General features: G+C 34.8%; 1 protein-coding gene across 1 annotated transcript in view; it reads right to left on the reverse strand.

Moving 5' to 3' along the window:
* The window catches only part of FAM172A (family with sequence similarity 172 member A), a 424,226-nt gene that overhangs the window by 185,437 nt on the left and 212,237 nt on the right, over window positions 1–26,552 (reverse strand). The window contains exon 8 of the mRNA XM_007078915.3: window positions 7,540–7,659. Within this exon, the coding sequence (XP_007078977.1) occupies window positions 7,540–7,659 (120 nt within the window). The remainder of the gene's footprint in view (window positions 1–7,539; window positions 7,660–26,552) is intronic.

The raw sequence follows: 26,552 nt of genomic DNA on the forward strand, positions 1-26,552 counted from the left end.
TGGTTCACCCCCACTAGAGTGGCAAAAATAAAAAAGACAAACAATAACAAGTATTGGTGAGGTTGTAGAGAAACTGGAACTCTCATATATTGCTGGTGGGACTGAAAATGTGGGGAATGCTGGCTAATGGGTATTGAGTTTCCTTTGTGATGATAAAAGTGTTCTAAAATTAGACAGTACTGATGTTTGTACAATTCTGTGAATATACTAACAACGAATGAATTGTATACTTTAAAAGATGAATTTTATGGCATATGAATTATATCTTAAGAAAGCTTAATAAATCTTAATTATATCATCTTAATTTTTTTTAAGTTAATAAAATGGAAATAAGCAAAGGTAAGCCAATTATTAAGCAAAAGGCAATATTACACTCATGATTGGGGATGAAATGCAAAGTTTCCAAGACTTAGTCCATACATTGCTACACAACATTACACGGACGTAGTTATAACTTAGTTCCTTCTTTGATTAGGAAGACTATACTTTGAAGAGTGAGTCAAGAGAAGCAATCTTTTCAATCAGCCTAAGGGAGGAGGATACCAGTAGAGAGAAGACTACACGAGACTAACATTGGGAACAAAAGGGTAATACTGTCTGATGTGAAAGAATTGATTAGGCAGAATTCCCAAATTAGTCAATATTCCAACAGAAGGTACAAAGAATGATTAAGTTTAATTAGTAAAAGAGTTATTGCTAATGCTCACACTGAATATATAGGTCAGTTAACTTTGCACGTTGAGGATATTTAAGACTACTCATGTTATTGTAATACATATTGTTTCCAAACATGGGGAGGGGTGGTGGAACAAGAGCAGTTGTTCTAGAGAATCTGGGCAAGACAAGATTCGGAGATAAAAGATAAAAACAAAACTGATTAGTAAAACAAAACTAAAGTTTTCATTTGTGAAACATATAAATACTACAGAAAAATGGGGAGTTAAGTGAGAAGACTTGTGAAAAATCTAGTAAGGAGGGAAATTCTTTCACTTGGGAAGGGGAAATGGCATTAGCAAAAACGTGAATGAACATATCCTGTGGGCATCTAGACTGGTACTCAACTAACACTGCTTTAATTCCTAAAAACCAGGAATTTTACAGGAGAGCACACAAAAGGGATTTGACCCAAGTTATCATAATTTGTAGGTGTCAGAACTAGGATTCAAGCTCAGGTCATCTTTTTTTAAAATTTTTTTAAATGTTTTTATTTATTTTTGACACAGAGTATGAGCAGGGGAGGGGCAGAGAGAGGGGCAGAGAGAGGGGGAGACACAGAATCCAAAGCAGGCTCCAGGCTCAGAGCTGTCAGGACAGAGCCTGACGCAGGGCTCGAACTCACGGACTGTGAGATCACGACCTGAGCTCAAGTCGGACACCCAACCAACTGAGCCACCCAGGCGCCACAAACTCAGGTCATCTTTTGAGTGTTGTGTTCTCCTACTACCCTGGGCTTGGAGGCCAGAGGTGGAGGTGTAGTGAGATGGAGCAATGGCAATAAGGAAATTAAGACTAGAACTGAAAGTTTGTACTAGGAAAAATACAGTTGGAAAGAAAGAATCAGATTATACAGAGGGTTGTAGAGTTATAGAGAGGAGACATGATGCAGTAGATAATTGGACCCAGTGTGATTCTGGAATGGCAGGGTAAAAGGGGTGTTTGAATAATATGATCTATGGCATGGTATATAGCACGAAATAAAGAGTAAAGACAGCCAGTAGGAAATGGGTAGAAGAGTACAGTGGTATAGTTGTGAAATGATGAAATTAACAGTAGGCACAGAGAAGAAAAGACATGATTAATATTTCAAAGGAAAATAACTGCCAAAATGTGTTGGCTGATTAGATATGGGACAAAAGGAGAGAAGTTAACATAAAAATGAACAAACTGAGTCATTCTTTCAAACAGTGGTCCTCCTAATACTTATTAAAAATTATTTGAGTAAAAGTTAAAAAAAAAAATCAAATCCCAGTACACAGGTACTCCTGTGGAGTTTATTAACAAGTCACATCTGTATATATAACTCTCTCCTTTTTGTTTTATTTTTATTTTTTTAATGCTTATTTTTGAGAGAGAGAAAGACACAGTGTGAATGGGGGAGGAGGGAGGGAGGGGGAGAGAGAGAAAGAGAGAGAGAGAGAGAGAGAGAGAGAGACAGAGAGACAGAGAGAGAGAGAATCTGAAGCAGGCTACAGGCTCTGGGCTGTCAACACAGAGCCAAACATGGGGCTCAAACCCACAAACTATGTGATCATGACCTGAGCTGAAGTTGGATGCTCAACTGACTGAGCCACCCAGGAACCCCTCTCCTTTCCTTTTTTAAAACACTGACTTGATTTGACTTGAAATGACTCAATCATTTATCATTAACCACAATTATTATTTTTTAAATTAACAATTATTAATGGCACAGTATGTGCAAACATTTCCCCCAAATACCTACATATCTGCATAATCATTGTTTATTATTCTTTCTCTGTTGTGCTTGAATTCCTTTTACATACACTTTGATATGCTTCTGTAGGTGTGTATGGGCCAAGGATATACTATAACCTTTGTTTTCTCATTCAGTTTTCTGGATCCAGTATCACTAAGCCATGGAGAATCTGTTTCCTTAACATTTTGAATGTGTGCTTCTTCTTTACCACTCCCACTACTTCTTTACGGGTAAAGCCCATTCTTTGGATCTCATTCGTATTCTTGCAACTAACTCCTAAAATTACTGTTACCAACAATCAGTCAAAAGATAGTATCCACACTATATGCAAGGCATAAAATAAAACTGAACAGAGAAGACAAAAATAACATAACCTCCGGTTCTTCTCTTTTACGAGCCTACAGAATAAAGAAACTAAACTGTCTTCCTATAAGATAAGTAAAAAAATTAAGATAGCATTCCACACAACAAGTTGTAATCATTCCATACATTAACATGCCGTTTGCATCATGGAGGCAACCAAATCAGAAATTAAAACGATATTACAAATGGCAACTTATTTTCACTGAATTTTAAACCAGGTTTGTAAGAAGTGGCTTTGGCCTGAATTATTTTGATTCTATCATGGCTCGATTTTTCTTTGCTTTACCCCTTACTTTTTCTACCTCGCCTCAATTCTTGATTCCCAGTAGCCCAACTTTTAGCTATTCCCACTGAGCACATCACTACCAATATCTATATACTAGTACACAGATATACTCCCAACATCTAATTTACTTTGTTCTTTCTAGACAAAATGTAGATGACGCTTCTTTAAGGTCATAGTTAGCTGATGTCACTGAAGGTACAAAATGAATACTTTTAGTCCCATTCCATTTTCTCTTCAGCATCAATCCAAATCGTGCTGCAGGCAATTTTAAAGATTGACTCAGAGTGGACTGAGCTTGGGTGTCCTCACACAGCTAAGTCCAAAAACTAGTCCTCTATCAGCTGCTGAAGGTCAGCTTAGGCTGCCTGAAGGCTAGGGAGCCCAGCATGGAACAATGGCAGGGAAATAGCGTTCCCTTCAGTCCTTAATTCACATGCAAGTGAGGTGCCAATCAAGTGCTGACAAGCATGGAGAAACCAAAATCAAAAGTGGGTAGAGATACACTTTCAAAAGGAGCAGTTTTCACACATTTTAAGTGATGTTTTTAGTGGTAGTTGTGAACATATCACTAATAATATGGAGAAAGAAAAAAAAGTCATAAGAAAAATAACAATTTTATATCAGCTAAGATGATTCAATAAACTAATGAAATATAATGGTTAAAATTATTTAATGTGTTTTATTAAAAAATATCAACACTCTCACTTTGATTAAAGAAAGAAATCTGAATGCAAATTGATTTATTGAGCACTGCAAACATGGAAGGTAAGGTGAGCTGAGACTGGAAACTGGGCATTGACAAGGAAAGCTAACCTATTTCCAAATAAAAGAAAATTTTAAGGTTGCTTGATTTTGTCAAACTCTCAGCTAGAAAGAAACACAAAAGCAAAGCACTTTGAAATGACCAACAATGTAAGCAATGGAATCACTTCATCAAAGTGGGTAGTGAAAAAGATGATAAAAAGCTTAAAACTGTGTTGTTTTTTCATGACAGTTTCCAAGAAATGAGCTTGAATTTTTAACAACTAATATAAGGCAAAAGTAGATACCTTTCTGAAAGGATTTGGTAAATGCATTCTAGTTATGACTACTCATTCTATCATGTATAAAACAGAATTTCTAAAAACAGCAATTTAAAACTTTGTAAATGATGGTTTAATTACTGGAACTCTATATATTGGTGCTATTTTAAATACACAGAAAAGATAACATAGGGCAGATATATTACTTTAAAAAATTCATCACCAATTCATAAAATAAATAGTTCTTCTCTTTTGTCTTTAATGAGTGAATGCTGGAATTGCTTCTAGAACTGTCTTATCAATATCTATTTTTGCAAGAATCACAGAAAGTTTAGAGAGTAAGTTTGAGTTGTTACCATATGGTGGTTATAAATGCAGTGAAAAAGGTATTTTTAATATTACTTTTCTCATTATTTTAGTAAACTGTATGCTGTTTTTATGACGTTAGATCTGATCAAGTTCCAAGATTTATTACTAGAAAATGAGCATTGCTTTTGAAAATAAATCTCTTAATTATAATGTATGCTTCAGGAGAAACTCAAAACTTTAAGATGTGACATAATCATAAATGTTCTCAGTTTTCAAAAACAACAATTTGCAAAATATGAAAGTTCTACAAATATTTTGTGCTCTAAACATAAAAGTCATTTATTTTCAGATATCTATTAGCAGCACATTTAATTTTAAACAATTATACACAATTTTAGCTTAATTTAAAGGCAAGATACATTTTAAAATATGCGATATGAAAATGGTAGAAAAACTCCACGCATTCCAACATAATGGTACAAACTAGGACTGTTCTAAAAACAAGGGGTTGGGGGGGGGAAGAGAGACACAAAAGTTGAAAGAGAAAGAAGGGATGGTGTAGACAGAGCCTGTTAACAAGAGTAAAATTTTATGACAATTCAAAAAAAAGTTAAACTTTACTGAAATCCTAAAGATTTAATGTCCGATGTGTATAAGGTACTACTGAGACAGAATTCTAAAACAAAATTTAACATTTTCACAAATCACTGTCTTGTAAAGTTAATATTAAAATTCTGAATCCATATAAAATAATTTGATATATTACACTAATGTTGAAAAATCTCAAGAGAATAAATATTTGTGAACATTTTAAACACCATGATTTCCCTGCTAAGAATACCAGGGAGAATACAAAAGAATATTATTCAGCTTTCAGCAAAAAGCAAAGGTTTAAAAATATTTCAATATTTTCTGTTTGTTTAACAACGCTGTCTTTTAAAAATCCTTTTGAAGTTAAGTAGAAACATAATGGCCTTAAATATATTAATCAAGCTTTGTCAAAAATTTATGTAAAACTCATCAGTGGTTTTTACTGTTGTTATTTGCTCAGAAGAATCTATATTATTAGGCCAGAAACCACTTTTTCTTCAGTTGCCACAATGTGTACGCCCCTATTACAACCCCCTATCAAAGGTACTTCACAAAAAGTAGCAAATGTTATGCAGTTGAGATGATCACCATTAATATTTTAAAACCTAAACAAGGTACATTACATTAAATAGACTTCTCAGTCCTGGTGTTGCCTGACAGATATGTGATGTGCCAGTGGTTATATTATATTCCTCCTCCCATGCATGCACCTCCTGCAGAGATAGCAGACTACAGAAGCTGACCCTCACTGAGACCATCTTGTCTCTCTGACAAAGCTCCTTTTTAACTTCTTACTTACTGGTTACTTCCTGTGATGGAGAAAAACTTTAGCTCAGCTTGTGATAATTTCACAGGCCCTGAGGACCCTGACCCTAATAGCCTCAAGGTCAGAAGTCAAGTCTTGTTCTGAAACATCTGTGTGCTTTATATTAAACTGGAACAAAAGTGGAGAAATATCCACCAGTGTGTGACAAGAAGGATAGGCAAAATAGGACGGACACACTGGTCATCTGTTACTCTGGCATCTTAAGTTCATTTGAAGAACTGTCCAATATTCACTTAAATTCCAAATTTGATGTATAAACGGTTTTTTTTTTAAACTGTCTAAAAGCAATAAATGGGAATTTATGTTTTACATTAATCTGGAATTTGGTTAGTCTCGCAGGCTTCCAGATATATTTTAAGTTACTCTAAAAGCCAATGAAATTTCACGTTTTAAGTAATTTAATGGCTTACAAAGAAAACCTAGGGTGGATATATATATATATATATATATATATATATATATATATATATATATATGGTATATGCATATGTGTGTGTGTCTATATAGATCTCTATCTGTAGGGTCTAGAGACAACTATTGGAAAGACAACATCATCATAGTTTTATGTTAACAAACTAACCTAAAATATCCATTATATATTAAAATAAACACAGCAGAATTAAAAGTACTTGAAAATAATTTCTAAAAAGTGAAATCTATTTAATAAATAAAAGATTTAACTTATTTATTGATCTTAAGAAAGCGTAAGCATTTGAGAATTTAGGTCGGCTAAAGTATTCCCAGGTGTCACCACCAGTTTTATATCTAAATCAGGTGGGTAAGCAATAAGGTTTGAGGAGGATAAAAAGGCCACAAAAGTATATTTAATTTCCACAACAAACAGAAAAACACACCAAAGTGTAGGAACATAAAAGTTAGACAACCAATCCTGTGCCTACCTTGGATGTCCACATTAGACTATTTGGATTTAAAATTATCACATGCACTGTTATCAAATTAATCATTTTATTACAGGAGCACTTGTACCTCTCTGTAACCTAAGGTTTATGGACATGTGGAGGCACAAATTCTTCACTAGAGCCTTTTTGGTATTAAATATATCCCCTTAACCATTCATACTGGCACATGGTGTGGTACTTATAACATCGCAAATAATACAAAATTTTTGAATCTTGATAATTTTTCCTATAATGTACACAATCTTAACTCCAAGAATCAGATTACTTTGAAACGTAAAGATTTTTATGGACAAACCATGAATTTCACTTAGTAGATTAATGGAATCTTTCTGATAGTTTTAATACTAACTCTATGAATTCTTATCAAGTATCAAGTACTAAGTTGTAGAGATAAAAGTTAAAGATAAACAAAATAGTCTCAAATATTCAATAGGTCTCTTTATATTTTTAACAGTTTACACATAAAATAAGCTTCAATCGTGTACACATAAAACATGAAACATAAGTATCATAAGAGGTATGAAAATGGTCTATAATATAAAAATTAAGAAGTAACATGGGAATAAAGAATAGGCAAAAAGCCTTCTGGTTAGTACTGAAATGCTCTGCCACAATAAAATAAGTAAGCATACTCTTTTTAAACATTATAAAATTACTACTCAAAATACTTTGTTTTCACCCTTTATAAAGTAATTTAAAGTAATGATATCAATTAGAAGTGAGTGGGGGGGGGCAGATAAGACTGTGAAGAGTTTGGGAATTAAAAACAGAGTTAAATGCGCACTCACCAGTTCAACAAAAGCAAGTCCTCCATAACTGTGAGCAACAAAAAACACATTCTCAGCTGCAGACTGGGCTATGAAATGGTCCCAAACATAGACCGCATGTTCTTCAGGAGAACCATTTTCCTATAAAGAAAACAAATGTCATATATTATGTACTGTATATAATTATTATCATAGTAATAAAAAATTAAATTATATGCTTGCTTACATAGCCCAAGAAATAAGATGGTTATAGCTCATTGAGAATAATATCAACTCAAAAGAACTACCACTGAAAATTCAAATTAGAGGATAAAATATTAGTAATTACTGCTAAGCTTAATTGCTACCATAATCTTCAGAAACAAAATATTTAAAATAACCACATTTTGAGGGGAAATTACATTCTGGATATACCTGAGATATTAAGATATACATTAGAACTGAATAGCAGAAAGTTACAGTCGTCTTACGATAGAAGGTTGTTAACTAAAAAATTCAGTTATATTTCTACATTTATATCTGAAAATATTTCTGCTATACATAAATCTAATTTTTTTAATTTATAAACTTTTAAGTATTTCTGTAAGCAGAAAATTACTAACAAGTATTCTCTATTTAAATTATTTAAAAATACTCTTTTTTATAAAAGTGCTTTCCATACATATTTTATTTCTAGAACTGGGGGAAATCTAAACATATAAACCCAGAGACTTGTATATTTCTCCTAACTTGCTAAACACTAGTATATGCATATTGCTATAATTCCAAAAGTTCTATAATAATTTCATTTTGTTGTATTTATTTCGATAGTTGATAAATGTTGCAATTAAAGTTTAACCTGGATAATGTGAAAAAAGAAAAAAAAAAACCAAAGAGCTAAATAACACTGATCAAAATACAAACTGATAAAAACTAAGGCAGATCATGAAAATGTTTTGTACAAATAGTTGTTTGAAGCTTTAACACCAAAGAGTAATTCCCTAAAACTGTCCTGATATTAGGCACTGAAAACAATTTATTTACATTTTCCAGCTTAGAAATTTTATAATATCTTATTAAGGTCCACAATATGATTTCCCTTGCCACCTAGAAGCTATTGTTCCCTGATGTCTATCTGTGACCTAAATTTCTCTTCAAAGCTCCAAACCCGTATATGCAAGTGTTGATGGTCTTTTCCTTATGGATGTCCCACAGATACTTCAAATTCAACCAATTCAACACTGCATGTGACATTCCACCTACAAACCTATGTCACTGTCTTCGCTCCCCACCTCCAGTCAAAATCTGAGCATCTTTTATCTCTCTCTGGCTCAAACTCCACATATATATTCACTCATTAAAATCCCATTGATTTTCTCTCCAACTGTATCCTAAATGCATCCACTTCTTTCTTTTCTCATTTCCTCTGGCTTAGCTCAAACCACCATCATTTCACAAGTGGATGACTGCAATGGTCTCCAGTCCATTTTTACTACTTTTACTATTGCCTATTTAAATGCTCTAATCTGCAGTAAGAACAACCTTTTAAAAATGCAAATATGAGAATGTTGCCATGTTACTCACCCCCTGTTTATTGGACACTTTAAAACTGACTCATTGCCCTCAGGATCAAATTCAAACTCTGTGCGACACTGAAGGCCTTTCATAATCTGCTTCTGTCTTCAACTGCATCTCTTACAATTGCTCTGCAATATAAGGTGACCAAAAGACCCCCTTTTCCCTCAGTGAGAGACCATATAGAACATTGTCTGTGTTCCAATTTCAGGGAACAACTTCCTAATTGTAGTAAACTTTGTTTTCTCTGGGCTGTATCCTTCATTTGGAAAGTAACTCCTGAGCTCTGCCCTCATTTCACCCACCATCTTCACCTGCATAATTTCTACTTGTTTTTCAAAATCAAACAAGACATCACCTTCTATCAAAAGTCTTGCCTATCACTCCCAAGGCTAGGTAATGTCTTACAATGATATCTTGTGCATGGTGCTATTATTGCATTGAATAATTTGCATTGTAATTGCTTATTAGATTATCAAAGTCTTGAGGCCAATAGCTACGTCTTGTTCATTGAATCTTGGTGTAATAAATAAATAATGAAAATACAACACATAGCTTCACAATGACTGCTTACAATCTTCACTCATATACTAAAATACAAATATAGTTTCAAAGACATTTACTGGTAATATGCATATTAAATTATCCACATTTAATGTATATAAAATAAATAAAAGAATAATTGGGAATAAATCTATGTAGGGCATTTTTGGCTTTAATAATTTAGCATTCATTAGTTTAAAAAGTAGAAAATGTTTACCATAAAAATCAGCATAGTGGTTAGGTCTAAGGAAAAGAGACAGAGTTGTAAACAGGAAATAGACTTCTAGTGGCTAGCAGTATTTCATTTCTTGACTGGAGTGGTAGTTACACAGGTGTATTCTTTATAGTTATAGTTAAACTGAGTAATACGAACTTAGCACTTTTCTGTACATGTATGCAGAGTGATCATAGAATTTACTATACAAATCTCTGAGAATGAAGAAAGGTATCATTAGGTACTGAATGAGAGAACAGGTCTAAATTGGGACTATCCAGAGAAAACACAAATACCTGGTCACCCTAACTATATTTTACAATGAAAGAAATGTAAAAATAAAACAGGAAGAAAGATAACAGAGGTTCTGCTGACTGTTGGCAGAACTAACAATCTTACATAGCTGTGATGGCTCTAAACACCCTTTATATGGAGAGAATAAAAACATGTAGGAGATTAACTGTCTCCTTAGGCTTTGTGCTGGAAATGGAGGTGTAAGGATGATAAGAAGTAAGCCATGATTCTGGCCTTTAATGTGTCTGCAATTTCATAAGGCTGTTAACACATAAAGATAAAAGAGGCAGTAGTGTGTGAGGAGCATTACTTTCTCTATTCCTGGCAGAGTGTCTTGACATCCAGTCTAGTAGGCCCATTATAAATCCATACAATGTGACCTCGGTGAGGTCTTCCATGCTTTCTTCCCACAGTCACCAACTCTTCCTTTACACTGTTGAGATCCTATCTGTCCCATCCTTTCCATTCCCACCTCAGTTTGAATCCTCTTACAAGATTCCCAGCTATTCTCATTTCATCTAGTTTTTCCCTTTACTGTGTTGCCAGATCAAGTCGTCCTGAAATCTGGCCCTGATCAACCATTCTCCAGTCTGAAAAAGTAAATTTACTGAAAAAGTAATCCACAGGTTCCCAAAATACCTGGAATTCTTAGCCAACATCTTCTCTAACCCAGTCTTTCAAGACTTTCTTCCTATTATTTCTAGGGACCTTGTACTCATGCTCCAGGAAAATTTCAATTATACTTTAATACAAATGGTATCAACTTACAGCGGTTAGACTTAATGTTTTTTTGACTTTTTGATGGTGTGAAAGCAATACACCTTCAGTAAAAACTGCACTGTGAATTTTGACCTTTTCCTAGGCTAGTGATATGCTGTACAATATGGAGCTAGGTGGTGGTAATGAGCCACAGCTCAGGCAGCCACGTGATCATGAGGGTGAACAACCAATATACTTACAACCATTCTACATACAACCTTTCTACTTTTCAGTTTCAGTACAGTATTCAATAAATTACATGAGATATTCAACATTTTATTAGAAAATAGACTTTGTGTTAGATGATTTTGCCCAACTGTAGGCTAAGTGAGTGTTCTGAGCAAGGCTAAGCTACAATGTTAAGTAGTTTGGTGCATTTAATGCCTTTTTGATTTACAACATTTTCAACTTACAACAGGGTTTATCGAGATGGAATTCCACTGTATGTCAAGGAAGAGCTGTGGTCTGAAAACCCTAGACAAAAGTCTCATGAAATTCAGTCTGGGATCTCATGAAGCAGCTCATATTAGGCAAAACTTAAAAGATATAGAACATGTCCAGGGTAGCAGTTCAGTAATTCACATATGAAGTAATAAAGACTAATACTACTCGGGGTGATAGCAGAATAAATGGAAAGGAAGGGATGGAATGAGTCATTACAAAGGAAGAATCAGCAAAACTTTGTGACTCATAGGATATGAGGGAAACTGCCAACCAGGCCCAAATGACCCATCTATGATTAAAGGAGAGCTAAGAACTAACAGTTCTTTCCACCATTCACAAATAAGACTATGATTTTCAGAGATTAGTATCATAGCTGAGTCTTCCCCTCCATCTCTATGGAGACGATATCTGTTAATAGTGGCCTGTCAGCAGGAAGAAAAAGAAACCTCAAGTATCCAAGTGCCCCAAGTGCTTAAATGTTTTTAGCCTGATTCTAAGGTTATCAAATGACTCTTCAGCTTTAGATTTTAAAACCAAATCTTCTAAAAAGTGAGACCCAAGTGAAAAAATGTCTATAACACCCAGTTAAGGGGGCCATCTATACTCACAACTAAACAATTACACAAGACTATTCTGGGCCACACTTGACATCTATTGATCCAAAAATGATACAGGGTAGGAGTCACAGTTTGCCAGCAGGGTAGCACCAGCCATTCCTTTTAAGTGGGAGTCTCGCAGAAGCTCCTGTAGCAGATCAGATGGCCTTCCAGGAGTTACTGTCTTGGGACCATGGAATACTAGTTTGGAAATGAGGGAATCAGACTCACTTTAGGCAGATGCAAGAGTTATCCCTGCCTTGAAAGTCTTATACCACACAGAAGCTAATACCTCTTGCAACAACTCCATAGGCATCACTTCAGGATCCCTGGCTGCAAGGCACATGCCCAATTACAGAAGTTACTACCCTCAGGGAAGATCAAAGCGTGGTATTTGTAATTCCTTCTAACCCAGAAGCAGTTTACCAATCAGGGGTCATTTTCTACTGTAGGCAATGTGCCCTAGGAACTAGCCACTTAGAGTGGATGCTACTATGATATGCTTCCCAGAATCCCCTCTCTGAGGCAACTTACACACAATGACTGGTCAAAATGACATGGATCTGTAAAAGCTCTATCTCTTGCCTCAAGGCAAGACATCTCTGAAAAGCCATACTAGATCCAGAGATCACCAGTGGAGTCAGATGAGGCCTTTGTTGTGATTGTACTGCGATTCAACTTCTTCAGCCAAATTCTATTTTTAAACTCCACTACAGGTACTGATTCCAAGAGAACTCCCCAACAAAATGCCTGCATGCACCTTCAGAATCTGTTTCTGGGAAACCCAACTTAAGATACCAACTTATCAGGCTTTAAAGGATATAGAGCTAGAAAGTTACCTGAAGATCAGATTCTCATGTAGAAGGGGAAAAGATTTTGCTAACCTTTGACCCACAAAATCTTACAAGAAATATATGGAAAATACACATCTTTTTACATGCATTATTATCCTGCCTATGTTTAAAACTACAGCAAAATATTATTATTGGTCCAACTTTACCTGTCACCTCTACTATTAGCCATGGTAGCTTAAACTGAATCCTGTATTATTTCATTGGTTCTTCTCTATCCAGCTATTTCTTTAATCTGTCATTGTCACTTTCCCTTCCTTCTAGAATATTAGCAATTTGATTCTCTTTTGGATACAAACTATAATACAAGGCATGCTATAGGTATTTAATAAATAACTAACAATATTGTTGACAAAATGTTATGAAGACTGTTTCAAAACCAAGACAATGGAGTACTTACACTCCATTTCAGGAATCTTCAATGTGGCAAAGATTGATGTTCAAAGATGTTCATCACAGTCTCACTTATAAAAGCAAAAATCTGGATAATTCTTAAAATGTCCAATAATGCAAAAATAAAGATTTAAGTAAATTATAGTTTATCTAAGGAAATATTATGTAGCTATTCAATGAGTTTATAAAGTAATACGTGCAGTTTACCTAATACAGGGCATAATTTTCACTATATAAAAAGGGTTGAAAAAGACTAGAAGAAATTAAAAATATCAAAAGCAGCTGAGCTGCCTATGGATGGCGGAATTATGAGTATTTTCTATTTTTAGATTCTTTACATTTCTCTAAACTTTCAAAAATTCTTACAAAGTACATTATTTTTGTGATAAAACAAGTGGATAGCAAAGAAATTTAGAAATTCTACTGAATGAGTACTGTTGGCTTATTAGGGGGAATCACCATCTGAGCAGGGTCTTTATACCTTCATATCTAAAAATTTGAATATCTGGTCTGAAACCACCACACATACACAAGCAGCAAACCAGAAGAGTTATGTCAAACAGGTTTAAGAGTAAGCAATGATAGCTGAAGTTTGAGAGTAACTAAAGAAATGAAAAAAAAAACTTGCAAAAAATGACATGAGTATGTACAATGCAATAGCCTGAAACTACTGTAATTGAGCAAGATGGGAGCAGTACTGTAGATAAAGCACAATAACAGGAGCAACAGTAATCTTGCATCATCAAAAACAAGTTAATGATATTATGTGAATTCCATTTTTCAAAGAACTAGCGACATACAATTAAGAACAGTTTTACTCAAAATATTATTTTATCAACAAATGGTGTTGGGAAAATTGGACAGCAACATGCAAAAGAATGAAACTGGACCACCTTCTTACACCATACACAAAAATAAAATCAAAATGGATGAAAGACCTAAATGTGAGATGGGAAATCATCAAAATCCTAGAGAGGAACACAAGCAGCAACCTCTTTGACATTGGCTGTAGCAACTTCTTACTAGACAACGTCTACAGAGGCAAGGGAAACAAAAGCAACCATGAACTATTAGGACTTTACCAAGATAAAAAGCTTCTGCACAGTGAAAGAAACAACAAAACTAAAAGGCAACCTACCGAATGGAAGAACATACTTGCAAATGACGTATCAGATAAAGGGGTTAGTATCCAAAATCTATAAAGAACGTATCAAACCCAACACCCCAAAAACATAATCTGGTTAAAAAATGGGCAGAAGACATGAATAGACATTTTTCAACGAAGACATCCAGGTAGCTAACAGACACATGAAAGATGCTCAACATCACGCATCGTCAGGTAAATATAAATCAAAACTACGATGAGATATCACCTCACATCTGTCAGAATCTGTAAGATTAACAACACAGGAATGACAGATGTTGGCAAGGATGCAGACAAAGGGGAACCCTCTTACACTGCTGGTGGGAATGAAAACTGGTGCAGCCATTCTGGACAACAGTATGGAGGTTTCTCAAAAAGTTAAAGATAGAACTACAACCCAGCAATTGCACTATTAGGTACTTACCCAAAGGATACAAAAATACTGACTCCAAGGGACACACCCACTCCAATGTTTATAGTAGCATTATCAACAATAGCCCAATTACAGAAAGAGTCCAAATGTCCATTGACTGATGAATGGATAAATAAGTGGTTTATATATACAATGGAATATTACTCAACCTTCAAAAAGAATGAAATCTTGCCATTTGCAATGACATAGATGGAGCTACAGAGTATCAGGCTAAGCAAAATAAGTCAGAGAAAGACAAACACCATATGATTTCACCCGTATGTGGCATTTAAGAAATAAAACAGATGAACATGGGGTGGCGGGGGGCGGGGGGAGAGGCAAACCAGGAAACATACTCTTAACCATAGAGAACAAAGTGAGGGTTACTGGACGGGATGGGTTAAATGGGTGATAGGTATTAAGGAGGGTACTTGAGATGAATACCGTGTGTTACATGTAAGTGATGAGTCACTAAATTCTATACCTGGAACTAATATTACATTATATGTCAACTAACTGGAAATTAAAAATGTGAAGAAAAAATATCATTTTAAAAAACAGATAAAGGAGATAAATCTTAGCTATAAAAAAGTTGGCTTTCATATGTAACTAGTTCCCAAGGCTTTCACAAAATTATAGCTTTTTACTATTCACTTTTCAAGAGAGTCAGATTCCTACCATTTTAAGACATAACAAATTCTGCCAAATATTTGTTGCCTCCTACAACAGGTAAGCACAATAATGGTAGCACAGGAAATAATAAACGGAGAGTGGTTTTTAATATGTATTTCTGACATATTACATTACTAAAATCCCAATTTTATAAATGTGGTGATGCCGTTCTAAGGTAAATTTGTGTCATTTCCAACTTGCAGCCCACATTTTGCCCACAACCATTACATATTTACAAACCAAAATCTGGAGAATGTATATTACCAATAATATATTTTGAAACTAAACAGATTTCAAAAGGAAAAGACTTTCTTAATATGCTTCAATTACAGAAATGCAAACATACTAAATCTGCATTATAGGTTTCTTCATCATATCAGAATTCATATTGTACTGAGTAACTTATAATTTTAGAATATGCAAACATACGAACCACATGAAAAGAAGTAAATCTATTAATTAGAGTCTGCTGGAGGCCGAATGCACAGGATATTTATACTGTGGAACTGGGCTGTACTCAGGTTGAATTTCCTGATGTACCCTTGCCATCATTAATTGTTAAATGCCAAACAGAAGTGATGCAGTAACCAAAGCCTTATCACATATGCCAGATTCTACTACCTAGGCATTGCAAAGTCTGCATTTATGATGGACTACCTGAGCTGATAACACATGGAATTATCTAAACAACATTTGCATATTTGTGTAATTATTTTCTAAGGTTAATTAGCTCCTGTAAAGCATTTCACCCTTTGAGACTGCTTACAGTGACAGGTTCACATATTTTCTGAACCATTGCCAAATTTGACAGATTTTTCTTCAGCTAACCTGTTGCTACAAAGTTATAAAATGAATGCTCCTATAGTATCTACTTTAAACTTATAATTCATTTTAAGAAAAGTAAAATGAAAGTTTATGAATTGAAGGTTTTTTACACGTCCAATTTTAAAATCAAAATGTCATGATTATTTTACTTCATGTAAATCTTTCTGTGTTTATACTGGTAAGTGTATCAACTAAGAAAATTATATATATTAAAATCTAGCATTTTTGACTTTAAACTAGCATATACCTATGTCACCACTTTCAGTTGAGTCACATATGTCTCACATACATATGCTCCTACCCCCAACATCTGTCCTTAGTTTATCACTGATTTGCTATTGACATGGAAGACATCAACTGGAGAAAGAACACTAATATAAAATCTACACCTTCTATACATTTTTTACAGCAAAATTTGAAAATCAAAGTTCTTTCTTTTAAAAAGCTAAGACTTTTCATTAGGTAATATGTATCTCAATGAAATCTAGATGGAGGTAGATAAGTCAAATGGATTTCTGAGGATGCAAAAATGTACATTACCATCTTTCATCCAACTCATCCACAGGTACAAAATGAAAGAAAATTAATATTTTTAGGAATTGGCTTTAAACTTTTAGATGATTCTGTTAAGAACTTTGTATGTGAACATAGCATAAATTGTGCACTAGTACAGAACAAACGTAAAAATAGTTATGTATAAAATATATTTTATTTCAAATGAGATATATTTTAATTTTGATCCATTTAAATAGTTTGGATTAAAATTTATCTTCATTTTGGCATATTTTAAATGTGTGATCTTTAAAAAAGTACGTATTTGTGTTTAACAGTGATTACAGGACTAGGGGTATATATAAATGCATAAAAACTAATGGTATAGCATACATATAATAAAAACAATTTCAAAAGTAAAGCACTTTTATTTTGTTTTTAAATATTAAGTTGATCCATATGGAGTTACCAACATTAGACATTTTTGACCTTAAAAAGTGCAATTTCATACCATTCAATCTTAAATATAATGAAAATAGACAAAAGAATCTATAAGCTAGAGACATCTTGAAGCTATCAACTTCTGCTTGCCTTTTAGGTGTCCAGATATTATTGACAGCTATCCATCTTAAAGACAGATTCAAGGCTATGTTACTTGTCAATATGGCTACATTAATAAATTATAAATGGCTATGAACAGAATGAACATAACTGACAAAAGGATCAGTATTCAGAAGTGTATCAAAGATATTTGAACTTCACATATCTCAAGCTTAGCATGTCCAAAAGCAAAATCTGAATTGGTTTTCTGATCCCATTATCCGTTTTCTTTCAGTCTTTCTCATCTTGCTAAGTTGTACCTCCACCCCACCCTGTTGTTCAAGCCAAAAATCTACAAGTGACCCTTGACCTTTTCCTCTTCCCCTGCCCTTCAATTTATCCAATTTCATTTATCCTCCAAAATGTTTCTAGAATCCGTAAACTTCTAATTTCCACTCTTACTATCCCAGCCCAAGGTATCACCATATCTTGACTAAGACATTAGCCACTTGAACTGGCTATATGCTCTCCCTCATTTAATCTGACAATGACATTATAACATAGATGCTCTAAATATCCCAATTTCCAGAGAGTAATTAATTTTCTCAATGTGATACAACTTGCCAGACTGTAAGCTAACCTGTCTGGTTCTGGCATCTGCTAGGCTATACTAGCTAACCTTTTAAATCATATTGGAGTGACATGAACATTGTTTTTTTGTTTTGTTTTGTTTTGTTTTGTTTTTAGTCTGTTTCAATATAAAGTTTAAACAACAATTAACTATCAAGAAGTTAGTAAAACAAAACCAGATAAGCAAATAATTATGATCCATTATTTATGGAAATGCTGCCAAATGCTTTGTGATTGAGCCATAATTACCACAAAATATGGGTAACCTGGAACTGAAGGCAGATAGGGCTGCCTAGGAATCTAGGGATTCCTAGATTCCAAAACTATGCTCTAACCTCTTCCAATAAAGTAAACATTAATGATTCTATTCACTCTAATAAAATTTAGGCTTCCCTCTCTTAGTGCAACCTATAGTGCAATCATAATAATGCTTTTAAAGTACATATTGAGGCAGGCACAGATCTAAATACTTTATAAATAGTAACTCACTTAATCCAGACAATTCTATGAAGTACGTACTATTATTATCTGCATAATCAGATGCACAGGCAAAGAATGATTAAGAAACTTACTCAAGAAAATTGCTACTATATGGCAGAGCTAGAGTTCAAACCTAGGTAGTCTGACCACCCCCTCCCCCACCATATATGTAATCTCAATTCCTGTATACTGCATCATTGAAATACATTTAATATCCTTCCCTCAATGTAGGCATAACCAAAGCTACTGCTTTTTGTAGCAATGAACCAAATGATTAAGAGCTTTTAAGAAAAAGGGACAAGAGTGTTGCTTATATAGGTAACACGTACTGTGGGCCAGGTTCATATGAAAAAAGACTCTTTGTGAAGTGAAAAAGCTTATTTTCTGAAAGTTAAACATGTTCTTCTTTTCCTTGAATAGCTTCTGCCACCTTATGAGAGAGAAATTGAACCTAGCTTAAGATCTATTATTAATTTTCTGCCATTTATTCATCTACAACAAAGAAAAAAGGCTAAGTGAAAGAAGCTAGACACAAAAGACTACATATTATATGATTTGATTGATAGGAAATTCCAGAAAAGCCAAAACTGTAGTATTAAAATGTAAATTAGCAGTTGGCAGGGTCAAACAGACTGCCAAAGGACACATGAGAAAGGTTTTTGGGGTGATGCAAATGATTTTCTATCATGATGGTAGTGATAGTTACACAATGGTATACATTAATCAACCACAGCCAACTGTACACTTAAAGTTGGTACAATTTACAGTATATAAATTTTATCTCAATAAAGCTGACCAAAGGAAGAAAGAACAAGAAAAAAAGGTAAATCTTTTTCCTAAACAGAGGTGATCAAACCTATTATAAATAAAGTTTTACTGGAACAGAGCCATGTCCACTTGTTCATTATCTATGGCTGCTTTCTCTTACAACAGTGGAGTTTAGGAGTTGTGACAAAGTCCATATGGCCTGAAAGTTTAAATTAGTTACTCTCTAGTTTTTTAAGAAAGTTTATTGACCTTTTCTCTAAATACTTACGATCTAGTTCCAGCTTAGAACAGCAAATTAAACATCCATATCTGACAGCATTAACAACCCAAGCCCCATAAAAACTATAGCAAAAGGTTTTTTTTGTTCTTTCTTTTTTAAACAAAGACAAATCCACAAGGCCTAGGAAGAAATGAAGGAAGATTTTGGAAGATGGAGACCAGAAAGAATGGCAACCGATTTAGCAGATCTAAGAAAGTCAAATCCCAAGTTGGCCATGAGAAAAGCTCACTGTCTAACTCCATTTATGATGCAAAATTCTCCAAAGCACAGGGATACATTTCTAAGTACCTTGGAACTGAAGGAAAGCAGATAGAAGAAAGAAAGACAAATACTGTGTGATCTCACTTATATGTGCAATCTTAAAAAAAACAAAAACAAAAACACACAAACACACACAAAAAAACCAAACTCCTATAAAGGAGAATAAATTGATGGTTGCCAGGTATTGCAGGGTGGGGAAATGCGTGAAGGTGGTCAGAAGGTACGAACTCCCAGTTATAAGATGAATAAGTTCGGGGAACATTATGAACAGTATGATGACTACAGTTAATAAGACTATATTGTATGTTTAAAAGTTGCTAAAAGGGTAGATTTTAAAACTTCTCCCCACCAAAAACAAAAGTGCTGAGTGAGCTGATGAATGTTTTTATAGCTAACCTTACTGTGGTAATCATTTTGCAATGTATACACATATAAAGTCAACATGTTGCATACCTTAAACTTACATAATTGTTATATCTCAATAAAGCTGGATAAAATTCTAACACTAAAAAAAAATTGGTAAGGGTGGGCATGGTGGAAAATTCCCAACAAGTAGACTACTCCTATTGCCTACAGTGAAGCTCAAACATTACAAGCCCTACTAATACGCTTAGAGGTTCCAATTAGCTTTTTAATTCCCACTAATAAACATTAACAGACAACCACACGTAATTAGACACCTGAAGAAAGCCTTTAATACAAAATATAGAGACCAGAATAGAAAAAAGCGATTTGGAAGAAACAAAGACTTTGATGAAAGAGGAAAATTTCAAAAACACTGCCATTAGCTTTAGAGAGATCACAGAAGATAACACATGCATAAAAGAAATGTACTATTAAAAAGAGATATTCAAAGAATAAAAAGAGTTCTTTCAAATTAAAAGCAAAACATCTGGAAAAAAATTTCAATAGAGGGGTTAGATGATTAAGTTAAGGGAATCTCCTAGAAGCAAAAGATATGAAAAATAGAAAAGCAGAAAGTCCAATGATAAGTCTAAGAGATTCATCATTCCAAAATAGTTCTAGAAAGAAAAAGACAAAACGTAAGGGAAGAAATCAACAACAAAATATTTAAGAACATTTTCAGAACACTAGCTGATAGATTGTAAAGGCTGACAAAATACCCTGCATAATGGATGAATGAGATCTATATAGAGGCATACCAGTGTGAAATTCAGAACTCAGGAATGAAGAGAAGATTCTATAAGTTTCAAGAAAGAAAACTAAATGATTAGGATTCAGCACAATATTGGACTTTTCAATAGTAATTGGAGAATCAAGAGCATGATAAAAAAATTCTTCAAAATTCAAAAGGAAAATAATATCCAACTTATAATCCTATACCCAGCCAAAATATCATCAAATATAAATGTAAGATGAAAACCTTTTCAAACACACAAAGATGAAAAAAATAGTATCTCATTACTCTCTTCTAAAGAAACAACTAGAAGATGCGCTCCTTCAAAGTAAGAAATAAAATAAGAAAGATGAAGACATGAACTATAGGAAATAGAAGAAATAATACAAGAAAGTGACAAAGGGAGTCTTCAAAAGAAAATGATAAAGCAAGATTCCAGAATGATAGCTGTACATCAGAGGCAGTGGGCAACCGGATCAGGAGGTAGTAGGTGGGACTTATGAGGCAGATATGCTAAGGACTGTCATCACCATGGCCCCCACTAACACTTCATCATCATCCTAAGACATAATGACCCAACGGTCCAAACCTAGATTGCTATTTGTATTCGGCTTTTCTTAACCATATGTGGATGAGATTCTTGTCTCCTGTTTATGATCTGTTGTTGTTTCAGCTGAAGGCACTGAATATACCTCACAAAAGTATTGTGCTTTCACTAAACTACAAGCTAGAGGTAGATCATGGGAAGCTGAGAAATAGGAAATACAGAGCAGCACATTTCTTCTAGCCATTTTTATGCTGATTTTCTCTGCTACATGCTCCAACTATAGAAAGTAATGTTTTTCAAGACAACATTGTTCCTTGACTTTCCTGTAAAAAAGCTATTGTAAATGTTGAGGGAAGCTGAGGTCAGAGCACAATCCAAGTATCTGTTCAGCTTACCTTCTACTAAGGGCTTTCATTTACACTAACAATATTTTCCTATCTTTACATAACTGCATCTGTGCTTGCTGCTCAATATTTCCAGTTGAACAACACATTATTTATGAATACATAAATAATTATTTATGTATTCACTATTTATGAATACTGTAATGGTGGTAGTTTTACTGTAAGGTACGGCTCAGTACCCCAAACGCTGACCCCACGAAACTGAAGAACTCATCCCCCCTATCTGCTTTGAGTGTTGATGGCTGACAGCTCTTGCAACCAAACACCTTTCTCCTGTTATTGATTTCCTGGGAAGGGAACCACCATATCCAAGATTATACCTCCTTCTTAGAGGGCAACTGCTTTGAATGGCTGGTTAGTGCTGGGGAATAAGGGCCTAGCTCCCTTGCCCCAGTTTGGGAGAACTATCTTTGCTCCCTTTGAAGACTAGCTATGATTCCTTCAATTCTCTAAAGGTGTTTATCCTGAGAATAATCCCCAGTAAATCTCCCACTGGCTCATTAGATCATTATGCTCATCTTTCCATCAATCTGTTTCTAAGGGAATCTGATCTATGACAGTTGGTTCCAGTGTCTGGTCTTAAAAAGGTGACTCTAAGGTATAAATTTTGGAGATGAATTACCTGTCCACCGGCTAGCTGGCAACAAGACTTCAATGCCTGTAGTAGGTGGAATACTGACAAACCCTGGCATGCAGTAGCAGTGCAACCATTAAAAACTTTCAGCAATAATGAACTAGAAATATATACTGGCAGAAAGGAATACACCAGCAGGTACATGCATTGGCATTGAAAAGTATATCATTAGAAGGACTATAGGATTGGATGGTCATTTCCAAGGGCAATAGATGCTTTGTAAACAAAACGAAACAAGATAAAAGGCTGAGAGTGATTAATTAGCACAAGACTAACAGTGAAAGCCAGAGAATTTCCATAGCATCATGTAGAGATACTCTCACCTTCTGCAGCAGGAAGGCAAAAGACGCTAAGGACTAGGCCCAGTATTTTTATGATAGAAGTAGAGTTCCAGAGAAAGCTGGATTCTCAGATGTACAATACAGGGTTAGGGCCCTAATTCACAAGGAGTGGAACCCTGAGCCAAGGAGTGGAGGCATCTACATCTTTTAAGTCCCCAGATTCCCCTGAACCTTCAAAGCTTACAGAAGTAGCCCATGCCTCTGTGTTAAAGGCTAGTGCTTGAAGATGATGCAGAAGCTACTGCTTTTGCCAGACAACATGTGCTCCCTTGACCCCCGCTCTCACTTCCACTTCTGGTCCTTCGCCAATAACTGGGATTAAGTCATTGTATACCCTATTCAGGGAAGTGCTGGGTCTCCTAAGAGAGGAAAGGGACTACCCCATGAAGGAGTTGCAAGACTTAGTCTATACTTATAGGCAGGAGCAAAGGAGTGTATATGGGACTGAATTCTGAACATGCTGGATCAAGGAGGATACAACATTCATTTGGATAAGGAGAGTTCATTGATACATAAGCACTGTCTCAGGATATAGGATTTAACATCTGTTTAAATTTTCTATTGCTGCAGTAACACAATGCCTCAAATTTAGTGGCTTAAAACAACACAAATGTATTATCTTATATTTCTGTATGTTGGAAGTCTGACATAGGTCACCCTGGGCTACAATCAAGGGGTCCTTTCTGAAGGTTTTAATGGAAAATCCATTTCCTTGCCTTTTCTAGCTTCCAGAGGCTGCCCCTTTGGCTTACAGCTTCCTTCTTCCATCTTAAAGTCAGCAGCCTTGCATCATTCTGACCATTCTTCCATAGTTATATCTCCTTTTACACTCACACTTTTGCTTCCCTCTTCTACTTTTAAGAACTTGAATGATTATATCAGGCCCACCTAATTAATCTAGGACAATCTCCCTATTTTGAGGTCCTTAATGTTAATCATATCTGCATTTTTTTTTTTTTTGGCCATGTAAAATAACATACTCACAGGTTCTAGGGATTAGAATGTGGGCATCTTTGGAAGACACTATTCTGCCTACCACAACATCCTAGCAAGAACTCAGAGATTGTTATAATTCCTTGCAAAGTAACTCTTGGAAGCCTGAAGAAAGTAAAGACACATACTAAGTGAAGACCTTGTACCATGTGATCACTTACAAGAGAGTATCCACCACAGAAGAGGCAATAAACAACCAAGAAGACAGGAAGACTCAGCCAGTTTACGTCTGTCAGATTCTGATACTGGCTAACTTACAGCTGGCACACTCAGTGCATGAATGGAGAAACCAGAGTAGCAAAGATAGATGTGATGTATAGGCCCACAAGCATACATACAATTCACTTACCAAGGTTGATCTAGCTACTACCATCTAATGAATAACTCAGTTCGGTGAGAAGCAAGACAAATACCTTTGATGTGTGTGTGTGTGGGGGGGGGGGGAAGGGATAAGGGTTAGAAGACTATTTTATAACCCTAAAGGTAATTAGCATTATGATAGCACATTGAAGACATGTCAAGCATTCCAGACAGCACGGTCTAGAACATTCTCTATAAACAAAATGGTATAGTCAGAAGCTAAGTATGACTCACAGGATCTATATCTGAATCTAAAGCTACAATTATGATACAGCAAAAACTCATGTCAACCTGTGCCATCAAGAAAAGGTTAAATTATTTTCAGTATGCATTACATACGTAGCACATTTTGTAGAAATTTGGGGGATGAAGGGAGGTAATCAGGGAAGCAGGGATTTCCTGGGGGTCCTGGAGAGCTTTTGTGCGGGGAGGACAAGTACTTTTAGGCATCCGTGGATCAAATGTAAATGCCTATGATTTGATATCTCTGCTTTGTAAGATACGTTAACCAGATGATTTGTCTGTGATTATACTTGAAAAACAAGATGTGTAAACTGTCTCCAAAGAATTAATAATTTAAAAACTATGCAAAGATTATTTACAATTGCCAGAGACAATATATTTATACACTCAAACATATGCATGTTCGTTCTCTCTCTCAGACTTCAGTTCTTATCCAGACAGTGCTGTTTAACCAGCTTTGTCTTAGAGTGATTACTTACTCTTTTGGATGCTCAAAATCCTCAGTTGTACATGAGAGGTTAGTCTGGGAAAGCTTTAAAACTGTACCTTTTCCCAATAAAATAGAACAAAAACTTTGGGAACAAAGAGAATCTGAGTTGCTATCTCATAGGGTACAGAATAGGGAGGTCGAACAGATGTAAAGTAAAAAGCCTGGCAAACAGCATGTAACAAATGTTTTACCTGCAAGATATACTGCAAAAATGTAAGTTATTTATGTACTTGCAATGGCTATTTACTGTTATAAATGAACTTCTTAAAACACCTTGAAAATATACTGATAAAAACTATATTAAAACATATTGTAACTTCCCTATTATAAAACCGAATTCATTCAAACAAATTTGGATATTCTAAATTTGTGAAAAATTTGAGCTGAAGTAGTATTTTAGTCTTTAATTTAATTTAATCTTAATTCTGGTGTAGTTAACATACTGTGCTTTTAAAGTTTCAGGTACACAACAAAGTGATTCAACAGTTCAATCCATTACTCAGTGCTCATGAGTGTACTCTTAACCCCCTACACCTATTTCACCCATTACCCCATGCACCCTCCCTCTGGTAGCCATCTGTTTGTTCTCTACAATTAAGAGTTTGTTTTGTTGGTTTGTCTCTTTTTTCTCTCCCTTTGTTTTATTTCTTACATTCCAAATATGAATAGCATCATATGGTATTTGTCTTTCTTTGGCTGGCTTATTTCACTTAGCATTATAGTCTCTAGATCCACCCATGTTGTTTCAAATAGCAAGACTGAATTATTTTTAATGGCTGAACAATATTCCATCCATTGTACATGTATACCGCTTCTTCTCTATGCATTCATCTATCAATGGACACTTGTGTTGCTTCCATAATTTGGCTACTGTAAATAAGGCTGCAGTAAACACAGAGCTGCATATATCTCTTTGAATTAGTGCCTTCATATACTTTAAGTAAATACTCTGTATTGCAATCAATGGATTGTAGGGTAGTTATATTGTTAAATAGTGGCTGTGCCAGTTTGCATTCCCACCAACAGTGCACGAAGCTTTCTTTTTCTCCATACCCTTGCCAAAACTTGTTGTTTCTTGTGTTTTTGATTTTAGCTTTTCCAACAGGTGTAGGGTGTAGGCTCATTGTGGTTTTGATTTGCATTTCCCTGATGAGTGATGTTAAGAATCTTTTCATGTGTCTTTTTGCCATCTCTATGTTTTCTGTGCATAAATGTCTATTCATGTTTTCTGCCCATTTTTTAAATTGGATTATTTGTTTTTTGGGTGTTGAGTTGTATAAATTCTTTATATATTTTGGATATGAATGTTTTATTAAATATGTCATTTGCAAGTATTTTCTCTCATTCAGTTAGGTTGTCCTTTAGTTTTGTTGGTTGTTTCCTTGCTGTGCAGAAGCTTTTAATTTTGATGTATTCTGAATAGTTTAGTTTTGCTTTTATTTCTTTAGCCTCAGGAGACATATCCAGAAAGATGTTGCTATTGCTGATATCAGAGAAATTATTGCGTAGACTCTCTTCTAGGATTTTTATGGTTTTGTCTCACATTTACATCCTTAATCCATTTATTTTTGTGTATGGTGAAAGACAGTGGTCCAGTTACATTCTTTTGCATATAGCTGTCCAGTTTCCCCAACAACATTTGCTGAAGAGACTGTCTTTTTCCCATTGGATATTATTGCCTCCTCTGTCAAAGACTAATTGGCCATATAATTTTGGGTGTATTTCTGAGCTT

The sequence above is a fragment of the Panthera tigris genome, chromosome A1 (genome assembly GCF_018350195.1).
Source record: "Panthera tigris isolate Pti1 chromosome A1, P.tigris_Pti1_mat1.1, whole genome shotgun sequence".
NCBI lineage: Eukaryota > Metazoa > Chordata > Mammalia > Carnivora > Felidae > Panthera > Panthera tigris.